The sequence below is a fragment of the Oncorhynchus masou genome, chromosome 15 (genome assembly GCF_036934945.1).
Source record: "Oncorhynchus masou masou isolate Uvic2021 chromosome 15, UVic_Omas_1.1, whole genome shotgun sequence".
In the NCBI taxonomy this organism is placed as follows: domain Eukaryota; kingdom Metazoa; phylum Chordata; class Actinopteri; order Salmoniformes; family Salmonidae; genus Oncorhynchus; species Oncorhynchus masou.
The window spans coordinates 75,120,172-75,133,105 of NC_088226.1; the positions used below are offsets into that span (position 1 = coordinate 75,120,172).

A 12,934-nucleotide genomic window follows, 5' to 3' on the forward strand; every position below is an offset into this window, starting at 1 on the left:
GTCTGAGCGCAGCGACCATGAGAAAAATAGGCCCACAATGATGCCTGCACCACAATGTCATTGGATTTTGGGTGACAGCGGCGGAACCGTTAGGTTTAGAAGGACAATTCAAACACAGGACTGTTCCTAAGGTCCTCCCAATCTGTGCAAGCCTAACCTTGACTGTGTGGCATTAACCTTTCACAGTTAAAAGAAGGTGTTTACAAAAAAACAGTGTGCATTGACTTCTCTCCCCATAGGAATACATTGCCTGCTCCCCTAAATACAACCTGGAGTCTATATGGGTTATGAATGCTGTATGAACCTGTCTTCTATGACATTCCATCAGACCACTATGAGGTCTACCTGTGTCGATTCTAAGCTTCCTGGAGCAACCGGAAGTGGTTAGATTGACCCAAAAGGTATTTGGATGTACATCACCTCGAAAGGTGCCGAGGCCTCTGCATTATTCAACCCTGTGTAGATCAGTCAATTCTCAACTTAAAGACTTAAAACTCAGGATTCCCTAGGTTTCTATGTCAGTCAAGACATGTGTGTATTTATAGCTTCCTGTGCCAACCGGAAGTGCCATAATTGGTGACTCAGGGGCTGTTTGGAAGGGTTAAAAAAATCAGATCTGTCCAAAACTTCATATGTGTGATTAGACAACCCCCATGAACTGTAAATCAGTCATTTTTCCCATAAAAATTCAAAGGAAAAATAAATCACACAGATACACAACTTGGATGGAGGGACGTATTGGGGTGTGTAGAGACTGACAGTGCCTCCAATAGTTAGCTTTGTTCGAGCTAAAAAAGAACCGTCAGACCTAGAGTTCCGAAACTTTAGAATCCTGTTCTAGACCTCAGGTAGATAGTGCGTGGTGAGTTACGGCGCTCTAGGAGGTTCTCGGACCGAGAAACAGCGTCGAACATTTGCAATGACTTCAATTCATTTTGACCATTACGAAAATGGCGACATTTAGAAATGTCCCAGAGACACAAGACTAGGTGCATTGTGACCGTCTCGGCCCATAGAGACAGAACCCAACATCTCGGTCCGATAGCTCATTCAAGGACCCCGTAGCAAGGCATGGAAAAAGTGGATTTTCAGCACCAATTAGGCTTTTACTCGGACACCAAATGACCTATCGAGCCGAAACTCGGGATTCGGGGTCGCCTCACATAGGACTACACATAATGTCCGAACTGGCCCCGCAGCTAGAAAGTAACTATGTGTTTTATGGTTTTTTAATGTTTTGTACCGAAGGCCTTGTGAATTTTGGGCCAGCTCTGAAGTATGTTATACTTGGCTCCTAAATGAGTTGGGAAAAGTGGGTTTGGTGTCAGTTTGTATCAGTTTGGTGTCAGAATGATATCAAATTGACTGATGGACGGTGACTTGCAGGTGACTCTTGTCCATTAGCAATATGTTTAAGCGGTGAGGTACCATCACCAAAAGCGACATTCTGAAATCAACCCAAACGAGCGATGGAGAGGTACCAGTATCACTGCCCAGACATCCCTATGTCATCGGGCCAGTCAATTTGGCATTCCTGCATGATTTTTATGGCATGACAAATTGGTAATGGTGACTGCCCAGTTAACCATATGGCAAATGCACAGTGACTTTGAAAGAGTGAGAAAAATCACCAAATGGACATTCTGGAATCAACCCTAACGAGCGATGGAGAGGTACCATAATCACTGCCCAGACATCCCTATGTCATCGGGCCAGTCAATTTGGCATTCCTACATGATTTTTATGGCATGACAAATTGGTGATGGTGACTGCCCAGTTAACCATATGGCAAATGCACAGTGACTTTGCAAAAGTGAGAAAACATGACCAAATGGACATTCTGAAATCAACACAAACAATGGCATCACCATAGTGTCCAGACTATGCCGAGTCCAACGAGGTGCCCCGCTGACCGTAGCTCGCTCGGTCTGAGCGCGGCGACCATGAGAAAAATAGGCCCAATATGAAGCCTTCACCAGTACGTCATTTGATTTTGGGTGACAGCGGCGGAACCGTTAGGTTTAGAAAGACAATTCAACCACAGGACTGTTCCTAAGGTCCTCCTGATCTGTCCAAGCCTATCCTTGACCGTGTGACATTAACCCTTCACAGTCAAAAGAAGGTGTTTACATAAAAACAGTGTTCATTGACTTCTCTCCCCATAGGAATATATTGGCTGCTCCACTAAATACAACCTGGAGTCTATATGGGTTATGAATGTTGTATGAACCTGTCTTTGGTACCAGTCCATCAGACCACTATAAGGTCTACCTGTGTCGATTCTAAGCTTCCTGGACCAACCGGAAGTGGTCCAAATCGCCCTAAAAGTGTGTACCCATACACTGCCTGCAATTTGATGGACATAGTGCATTGAACCCTGTGTAAATCAGTCAGTTTTAATGGTAAAGACTTAAAACTCAGGATTCTCTAATGGAATACCCCAATGAGGATGTATGTTGAGTTACAGCTTCCTGTGCCAACCGGAAGTGCCATAATTGGTGTCTCATGGGCTGTTTGGAGGGGTTAAAAAAATCAGATCTTTCCAAAACTTCATATATATGATTAGGCAACCCCCATGAACTGTAAATCAGTCATTTTTCCCATAAAAATTCAAAGGAAAACTAAATCACACAGATACACAACATGGATGGAGGGACGTATCATTGGGGTGCGTAGAGACTGACAGTGCCTCCAATAGTTAGCTTTGAATGATATCAAATTGACTGATGGACAGTGACTTGCAGGTGACTCTTGTCCATTAGCAATATGTTTAAGCGGTGAGGTACCATCACCAAAAGCGACATTCTGAAATCAACCCAAACGAGCGATGGAGAGGTACCAGTATCACTGCCCAGACATCCCGAGGTCATCGGGCCAGTCAATTTGGCATTCCTGCATGATTTTTATGGCATGACAAATTGGTAATGGTGACTGCCCAGTTAACCATATGGCAAATGCACAGTGACTTTGAAAGAGTGAGAAAAATCATCAAATGGACATTCTGGAATCAACCCTAACGAGTGATGGAGAGGTACCAGAATCACTGCCAAGCCATCCCGAGTTCATCGGGCCAGTCAATTTGGCATTCCTGCAAACATTTTCAGTGACTTTGCAAAAGTAAGGAACATTTGCAATATGTTTTAACAGTGAGGTACCATCACCAAAAGCGACATTCTGAAATCAACCCAAACGAGCGATGGAGAGGTACCAAAATCACTGCCCAGCCATCCTGAGGTCATCGGGCCAGTCAATTTGGCATTCCTGCAAAAATTTTCAGTGACTTTGCAAAAGTAAGGAACATTTGCAATATGTTTTAACAGTGAGGTACCATCACCAAAAGCGACATTCTGAAATCAACCCAAACGAGCCATGGAGAGGTACCAGTATCACTGCCCAGACATCCCGAGGTCATCGGGCCAGTCAATTTGGCATTCCTGCAAAAATTTTCAGTGACTTTGCAAAAGTAAGGAACATTTGCAATATGTTTTAACAGTGAGGTACCATCACCAAAAGCGACATTCTGAAATCAACCCAAACGAGCCATGGAGAGGTACCAGTATCACTGCCCAGCCATCCCGAGGTCATCGGGCCAGTCAATTTGGCATTCCTGCATGATTTTTATAGCATGACAAATTGGTGATGGTGACTGCCCAGTTAACCATATGGCAAATGCACAGTGACTTTGAAAGAGTGAGAAAAATCACCAAATGGACATTCTGGGATCAACCCTAACGAGTGATGGAGAGGTACCAGAATCACTGCCAAGCCATCCCGACTTCATCGGGCCAGTCAATTTGGCATTCCTGCAAAAATTTTCAGTGACTTTGCAAAAGTAAGGAACATTTGCAATATGTTTTAACAGTGAGGTACCATCACCAAAAGCGACATTCTGAAATCAACCCAAACGAGCGATGGAGAGGTACCAAAATCACTGCCCAGCCATCCTGAGGTCATCGGGCCAGTCAATTTGGCATTCCTGCATGATTTTTATGGCATGACAAATTGGTGATGGTGACTGCCCAGTTAACCATATGGCAAATGCACAGTGACTTTGAAAGAGTGAGAAAAATCACCAAATGGACATTCTGAAATCAGCCCAAACGAGCGATGGAGAGGTACCAGTATCACTGCCCAGCCATCCCGAGGTCATCGGGCCAGTCAATTTGGCATTCCTGCAAGAATTTTTTGTGACTTTGCAAAAGTAAGGAACATTTGCAGTATGTTTAAGCGGTGAGTTACCATCACCAAAAGCGACATTCTGAAATCAACCCAAACGAGCCATGGAGAGGTACCAGTATCACTGCCCAGACATCCCGAGGTCATCGGGCCAGTCAATTTGGCATTCCTGCACAAATTTTCAGTGACTTTGCAAAAGTAAGGAACATTTGCAATATGTTTTAACAGTGAGGTACCATCACCAAAAGCGACATTCTGAAATCAACCCAAACGAGCGATGGAGAGGTACCAGTATCACTGCCCAGCCATCCCGAGGTCATCGGGCCAGTCAATTTGGCATTCCTGCAAGAATGTTTAGTGACTTTGCAAAAGTAAGGAACATTTGCAATATGTTTTAACAGTGAGGTACCATCACCAAAAGCGACATTCTGAAATCAACCCAAACGAGCGATGGAGAGGTACCAAAATCACTGCCCAGCCATCCCGAGGTCATCGGGCCAGTCAATTTGGCATTCCTGCAAAATTTTTAGTGACTTTGCAAAAGTAAGGAACATTTGCAATATGTTTTAACAGTGAGGTACCATCACCAAAAGCGACATTCTGAAATCAACCCAAACGAGCGATGGAGAGGTACCAGAATAACTGCCCAGCCATCCCTATGTCATCGGGCCAGTCAATTTGGCATTCCTACATGATTTTTATGGCATGACAAATTGGTGATGGTGACTGCCCAGTTAACCATATGGCAAATGCACAGTGACTTTGCAAAAGTGAGAAAACATGACCAAATGGACATTCTGAAATCAACACAAACAATGGCATCACCATAGTGTCCAGACTATGCCGAGTCCAACGAGGTGCCCCGCTTGACCGTAGCTCGCTCGGTCTGAGCGCGCGACCATGAGAAAAATAGGCCCAATATGAAGCCTTCACCAGTACGTCATTTGATTTTGGGTGACAGCGGCGGAACCGTTAGGTTTAGAAAGACAATTCAACCACAGGACTGTTCCTAAGGTCCTCCTGATCTGTCCAAGCCTATCCTTGACCGTGTGACATTAACCCTTCACAGTCAAAAGAAGGTGTTTACATAAAAACAGTGTTCATTGACTTCTCTCCCCATAGGAATATATTGGCTGCTCCACTAAATACAACCTGGAGTCTATATGGGTTATGAATGTTGTATGAACCTGTCTTTGGTACCAGTCCATCAGACCACTATAAGGTCTACCTGTGTCGATTCTAAGCTTCCTGGACCAACCGGAAGTGGTCCAAATCGCCCTAAAAGTGTGTACCCATACACTGCCTGCAATTTGATGGACATAGTGCATTGAACCCTGTGTAAATCAGTCAGTTTTAATGGTAAAGACTTAAAACTCAGGATTCTCTAATGGAATACCCCAATGAGGATGTATGTTGAGTTACAGCTTCCTGTGCCAACCGGAAGTGCCATAATTGGTGTCTCATGGGCTGTTTGGAGGGGTTAAAAAAATCAGATCTTTCCAAAACTTCATATATATGATTAGGCAACCCCCATGAACTGTAAATCAGTCATTTTTCCCATAAAAATTCAAAGGAAAACTAAATCACACAGATACACAACATGGATGGAGGGACGTATCATTGGGGTGCGTAGAGACTGACAGTGCCTCCAATAGTTAGCTTTGAATGATATCAAATTGACTGATGGACAGTGACTTGCAGGTGACTCTTGTCCATTAGCAATATGTTTAAGCGGTGAGGTACCATCACCAAAAGCGACATTCTGAAATCAACCCAAACGAGCGATGGAGAGGTACCAGTATCACTGCCCAGACATCCCGAGGTCATCGGGCCAGTCAATTTGGCATTCCTGCATGATTTTTATGGCATGACAAATTGGTAATGGTGACTGCCCAGTTAACCATATGGCAAATGCACAGTGACTTTGAAAGAGTGAGAAAAATCATCAAATGGACATTCTGGAATCAACCCTAACGAGTGATGGAGAGGTACCAGAATCACTGCCAAGCCATCCCGAGTTCATCGGGCCAGTCAATTTGGCATTCCTGCAAACATTTTCAGTGACTTTGCAAAAGTAAGGAACATTTGCAATATGTTTTAACAGTGAGGTACCATCACCAAAAGCGACATTCTGAAATCAACCCAAACGAGCGATGGAGAGGTACCAAAATCACTGCCCAGCCATCCTGAGGTCATCGGGCCAGTCAATTTGGCATTCCTGCAAAAATTTTCAGTGACTTTGCAAAAGTAAGGAACATTTGCAATATGTTTTAACAGTGAGGTACCATCACCAAAAGCGACATTCTGAAATCAACCCAAACGAGCCATGGAGAGGTACCAGTATCACTGCCCAGACATCCCGAGGTCATCGGGCCAGTCAATTTGGCATTCCTGCAAAAATTTTCAGTGACTTTGCAAAAGTAAGGAACATTTGCAATATGTTTTAACAGTGAGGTACCATCACCAAAAGCGACATTCTGAAATCAACCCAAACGAGCCATGGAGAGGTACCAGTATCACTGCCCAGCCATCCCGAGGTCATCGGGCCAGTCAATTTGGCATTCCTGCATGATTTTTATAGCATGACAAATTGGTGATGGTGACTGCCCAGTTAACCATATGGCAAATGCACAGTGACTTTGAAAGAGTGAGAAAAATCACCAAATGGACATTCTGGAATCAACCCTAACGAGTGATGGAGAGGTACCAGAATCACTGCCAAGCCATCCCGACTTCATCGGGCCAGTCAATTTGCCATTCCTGCAAAAATTTTCAGTGACTTTGCAAAAGTAAGGAACATTTGCAATATGTTTTAACAGTGAGGTACCATCACCAAAAGCGACATTCTGAAATCAACCCAAACGAGCCATGGAGAGGTACCAGTATCACTGCCCAGCCATCCCGAGGTCATCGGGCCAGTCAATTTGGCATTCCTGCATGATTTTTATAGCATGACAAATTGGTGATGGTGACTGCCCAGTTAACCATATGGCAAATGCACAGTGACTTTGAAAGAGTGAGAAAAATCACCAAATGGACATTCTGGGATCAACCCTAACGAGTGATGGAGAGGTACCAGAATCACTGCCAAGCCATCCCGACTTCATCGGGCCAGTCAATTTGGCATTCCTGCAAAAATTTTCAGTGACTTTGCAAAAGTAAGGAACATTTGCAATATGTTTTAACAGTGAGGTACCATCACCAAAAGCGACATTCTGAAATCAACCCAAACGAGCGATGGAGAGGTACCAAAATCACTGCCCAGCCATCCTGAGGTCATCGGGCCAGTCAATTTGGCATTCCTGCATGATTTTTATGGCATGACAAATTGGTGATGGTGACTGCCCAGTTAACCATATGGCAAATGCACAGTGACTTTGAAAGAGTGAGAAAAATCACCAAATGGACATTCTGAAATCAGCCCAAACGAGCGATGGAGAGGTACCAGTATCACTGCCCAGCCATCCCGAGGTCATCGGGCCAGTCAATTTGGCATTCCTGCAAGAATTTTTTGTGACTTTGCAAAAGTAAGGAACATTTGCAGTATGTTTAAGCGGTGAGTTACCATCACCAAAAGCGACATTCTGAAATCAACCCAAACGAGCGATGGAGAGGTACCAAAATCACTGCCCAGCCATCCCTATGTCATCGGGCCAGTCATTTTGGCATTCCTGCATGATTTTTATGGCATGACAAATTGGTGATGGTGACTGCCCAGTTAACCATATGGCAAATGCACAGTGACTTTGCAAAAGTGAGAAAACATGACCAAATGGACATTCTGAAATCAACACAAACAATGGCATCACCATAGAGTCCAGACTGTGCCGAGTCCAACGAGGCGCCCCGCTGACCGTAGCTCGCTCGGTCTGAGCGCGCGACCATGAGAAAAATAGGCCCAATATGAAGCCTTCACCAGTACGTCATTTGATTTTGGGTGACAGCGGCGGAACCGTTAGGTTTAGAAAGACAATTCAACCACAGGACTGTTCCTAAGGTCCTCCTGATCTGTCCAAGCCTATCCTTGACCGTGTGACATTAACCCTTCACAGTCAAAAGAAGGTGTTTACATAAAAACAGTGTTCATTGACTTCTCTCCCCATAGGAATATATTGGCTGCTCCACTAAATACAACCTGGAGTCTATATGGGTTATGAATGTTGTATGAACCTGTCTTTGGTACCAGTCCATCAGACCACTATAAGGTCTACCTGTGTCGATTCTAAGCTTCCTGGACCAACCGGAAGTGGTTCAAATCGCCCTAAAAGTGTATACCCATACACTGCCTGCAATTTGATGGACATAGTGCATTGAACCCTGTGTAAATCAGTCAGTTTTCATGGTAAAGACTTAAAACTCAGGATTCTCTAATGGAATACCCCAATGAGGATGTATGTTGAGTTACAGCTTCCTGTGCCAACCGGAAGTGCCATAATTGGTGTCTCAGGGGCTGTTTGGAGGGGTTAAAAAAATCAGATCTTTCCAAAACTTCATATATATGATTAGGCAACCCCCATGAACTGTAAATCAGTCATTTTTCCCATAAAAATTCAAAGGAAAACTAAATCACACAGATACACAACATGGATGGAGGGACGTATCATTGGGGTGCGTAGAGACTGACAGTGCCTCCAATAGTTAGCTTTGAATGATATCAAATTGACTGATGGACGGTGACTTGCAGGTGACTCTTGTCCATTAGCAATATGTTTAAGCGGTGAGGTACCATCACCAAAAGCGACATTCTGAAATCAAGCCAAACGAGCGATGGAGAGGTTCCAGAATCACTGCCCAGCCATCCCGAGTTCATCGGGCCAGTCAATTTGGCATTCCTGCATGATTTTTATGGCATGACAAATTGGTGATGGTGACTGCCCAGTTAACCATATGGCAAATGCACAGTGACTTTGCAAAAGTGAGAAAACATAAACAAATGGACATGATGAAATCAACACCACGAGTGATCGAAAGGAACAACAATCACTGCCCGGCCATCCCGAGTTCATCAGGCCAGTCAATTTTGCATTTCTGAAGGATTTTTGAGCATGTCAAATTTCTTATGACATTTGGCCCCCACAAAACATATGCCTTATGCACAAGCAAAAAAAAAAAAAAAAAAACATTATGATAATAAAATATGACTAAAGTATGTTGATACAGTTCTTATACTTGTGTAACTGACACAAAATTCGAAATTTTTTCGAAAAACGGTCCAGAAAGCACTTTTTTAGGGGTGTGTGAAGTTTTTTATGAAATTTAATAATTTTTGACTTTTGACTTCTGACTTCCTATGAAATCATATTGCAGATGGACAAAACACATGCAATATGCGCAAGTAAAAAAAATAAAAAAAATTATGATAATAAAATATGACTAAAGTATGTTGATACAGTTCTTATACGTGTGTAACTGACACAAAATGCGAAAAAATTTCGAAAAACGGTCCAGAAAGCACTTTTTTAGGGGTGTGTGAAGTTTATGAAATTTAAGAATTTTTGACTTTTGACTTCTGACTTCCTATGAAATCATATTGCAAATGGACAAAACATATGCAATATGCGCAAGTAAAAAAATTTAAAAAATTATGTTAATAAAATTGGACAAAAGTATTTTCATACAGTTCTTATACATGTGTAATTGTCAAAAAAAAGCGAAAGAATTTCGAAAACGGTCCAGAAAGCACTTTTTTAAGGGGTGATACGTTTTTTTCAAAAAATTCGTTTTTTCAAAATTTGGCTTTTGGATGTTGACTTGGAGTCCAATACCAATATGAAAAACCATGGTGGAGTGCAATCGCCACCTGTTGGATTTTTGAAGTGTTACAACTGGCAATACCCATATGGCAATAGAAGTAAACTTTGCATGAATCAACGCCGCTTTGGGTGGTATTGGCCAATGTGTGCATGGTTTGGCCTATGCCAATAACTTGCCATTCATTTTTGTCCACTACGGGGGTGAAATCCCTTACATCTAATTGCTGTATAAGATGAATGAGTGAGTATGATACTGTTTACACAATTTTACAATGTGATTTTGGACTGTTTAATGAAGAAAAACTCAAAAAGGGAATTGGATTTGAACTAAATAAGAGGACCGCCCCTGAGCCCAGTTAGGGTCAGGCCTGCTGGGACAGCCCTCTTCGGCCCTCCGAATAAAACCCTCACTCGGGTTTTCTATCAGCAGACCGAGCTTACCTCAATTACGAGATGGCTAAAGGTTGCAGACCATGTTTTTCTCCATTAGGAGGACAAAGGTTGTAGACCATTGCTGACTCTTTTAACCATACGTGGTTAAACGCTTAGACTATCGATACTGACAGAATAAGAACAAGTCTTTGATATCAATTACTAGTCTGCAGCTAGGAATTCAGTATCATTGAACGTGAAGACCGACAACCGCCGAAACAATCATTCTATAACGAATATCACTCTGAACAATCCACTATAACCACAACAGAGAGAGAGGGAGAGAGACGGACAATTCTACAAAAGAAAAACTTTTCACCAGCGATCAAGACGACACACTGAGCGTAAATATATATATTGATTGCAATTGTTCCCGAATGAGTGAGCGTTCATGTGTAAAGGATTAGCATTTCAATTGTTAGAATTATTAACTCTGTAGTGACTTCTCATCTGACTCCCACTTCCCCTTTTATCTAACAAACCGCCATGCCGGTTCAGCCCACTAGGGCACATTCTCCTATCATTTCATGTAACCACATTTACCTTGTTTGTTTGTTTGTTTATGCATTTCTGTGAATTACTTAGTTAGTAATAAATAAATGATTTAAGACAATTGATGTATGGGATGACTCATAGTGAAGACTGGGTTTGTGCAGATGACCAATGAGAGACTAACGTGAGGTAAAGTAAATAATTCATTAATTCGAAGACTAACTGATCAGATATAATTTCCTAAAATAACTTTTCAGATATTTTATCTTTGTAATCTGAATATTTTTCCTTGGTGCCCCGACTTCCTAGTAATTACGGATACATGATTAATCAATCTAATAGCGTAATAACTAATTACAGAGAATCTTTGAGAAAAACAATCAGTCTTCAGTTAATGATAGTAAAGAGACAACAGCAGCATGAGTGAAGGATGCTTTGTTGCGAAATAGGAAGCCGATTCTAGATTAATATTGGATTGGAGATGCTTAATGTGAGTCTGGAAGGAGAGTTTACAGTCTAACCAGACACCCAGGTATTTGTAGTCGTCCACATATAAGTCATATATGTTAGAACCGTCCAGAGTAGTGATGCTAGGGGGCGGGCAGGTGGGTGCGGGCAGCAATCGGTTGAAGAGCATGCATTTGGTTTTACTAGCATTTAATAGCAGTTGGAGGCCACAGAAGGAGAGTTGTATGGCATTGAAGCTCGTTTGGAGTTTGTTAACACAGTGTCCAAAGAAGGGCCATAGGTATACAGAATGGTGTCGTATCCCCCTTTGAAGAGGGGGATGACCGTGGCAGCTTTCCAATCTTTCAGGGTCTCAGACAATACGAAAGAGAGGTTGAACAGGCTAGTAATAGGCGTTGCAACAATTTCGGCAGATCATTTTAGAAAGAGAGGGTCCAGATTGGCGAGCCCAGCTGATTTGTAGGGATCCAAATGTTGCAGCTCTTTCAGAACATCAGCTGTCTGGAGTTGGCTGAAGGGAAGCGGGGGGAGGGGCTTGGGAACGTTTCTGCAGGGTGTGCAGAGCTGTTGGCCGGGGTAGGGGTAGCCAGGTAGAAAGCTTGGCTAACTGACACAAGCAGTAGAATCAGATTTTTACAAAAAAAATGTGCACGCGTCTGTGTGCGTGTTTCTCTGTGACCTTACCTTCTGGGAGGTTAACTCCTCAGTCAGGTTGTTGTTCTCCTCGTGGAGGCGTGTCAGTTCCTGTTCCTGGCTCTGGAGGCGGAGCTGCAGCTCATTGGTCCTGCTGCCGTTACACTCCACTGGGGGCGTGGTCTGAGAGGAGGGGGAAGAGCTCTCTGTGCTGCGTCCTAACCTCCCTGAACCCATTATGTCTCGCAGAGTGGGCCGCTTGGGCCGCAATGAGGAACTGCTGCTCCGCCCGAAGTCAAATGTGAACGGAGAACCACTGGAGTCTGGGGGTGAGAGGTCAGAGGGAGGGATTACTATAGATACAGTGCCTTCAGATACAGTGACTGCAGTCTTCCTGCATTTTTCAGCATGTTTTTACAAAAAATATAGATTTAGAATTAGTTAAACTTGGATTTTTCCACAAGGACATACAGGATACTACCCTCCACAACATAACCTTCACTACGAATCAAAATTCCAAACCTACAACCTGATTTTGGATAAAAATAACCTGGAAGGATTCCGACTAACAAAGATTCTCATTCCCAAGGCCTTTGAAATCCACATATCCAGAGGTCATTACAATACAGTACCCCCTGGGTTCATCTCTACTTTGAACTGATGTGCAGCCAGGACACTTTACCTCAAATTAAATTACCTCAATAAGAAACAATATTGTTGCTTTGATTACATCAAAAGATATCCTCATCGCAATTTACAAAATACAACAGCCACAGGACAACTTTATTTGGACATCGCAAAGGACCATTCACCGAAACTGAAGAGATATACCTTTCTAACCACAACTGGTAAAAACAGTGGACAGAGACTTGCAACGAGGATTTACGACGAGGAATCTGCCGCCTGAAAAAATATTCTCCAAAGCGGGTGTGACTCCTGTTGCCTGCTGCTTGGAATCCAACTGGCAATCTGTTCACCGT

At 43.1% G+C, this 12,934-nt stretch overlaps 1 protein-coding gene across 1 annotated transcript in view; it reads right to left on the bottom strand.

The window, feature by feature from the left end:
• The window catches only part of tbc1d2b (TBC1 domain family, member 2B), a 153,879-nt gene that overhangs the window by 56,395 nt on the left and 84,550 nt on the right, over nt 1-12,934 (bottom strand). The window contains exon 5 of the mRNA XM_064990241.1: nt 12,006-12,277. Within this exon, the coding sequence (XP_064846313.1) occupies nt 12,006-12,277 (272 nt within the window). The remainder of the gene's footprint in view (nt 1-12,005; nt 12,278-12,934) is intronic.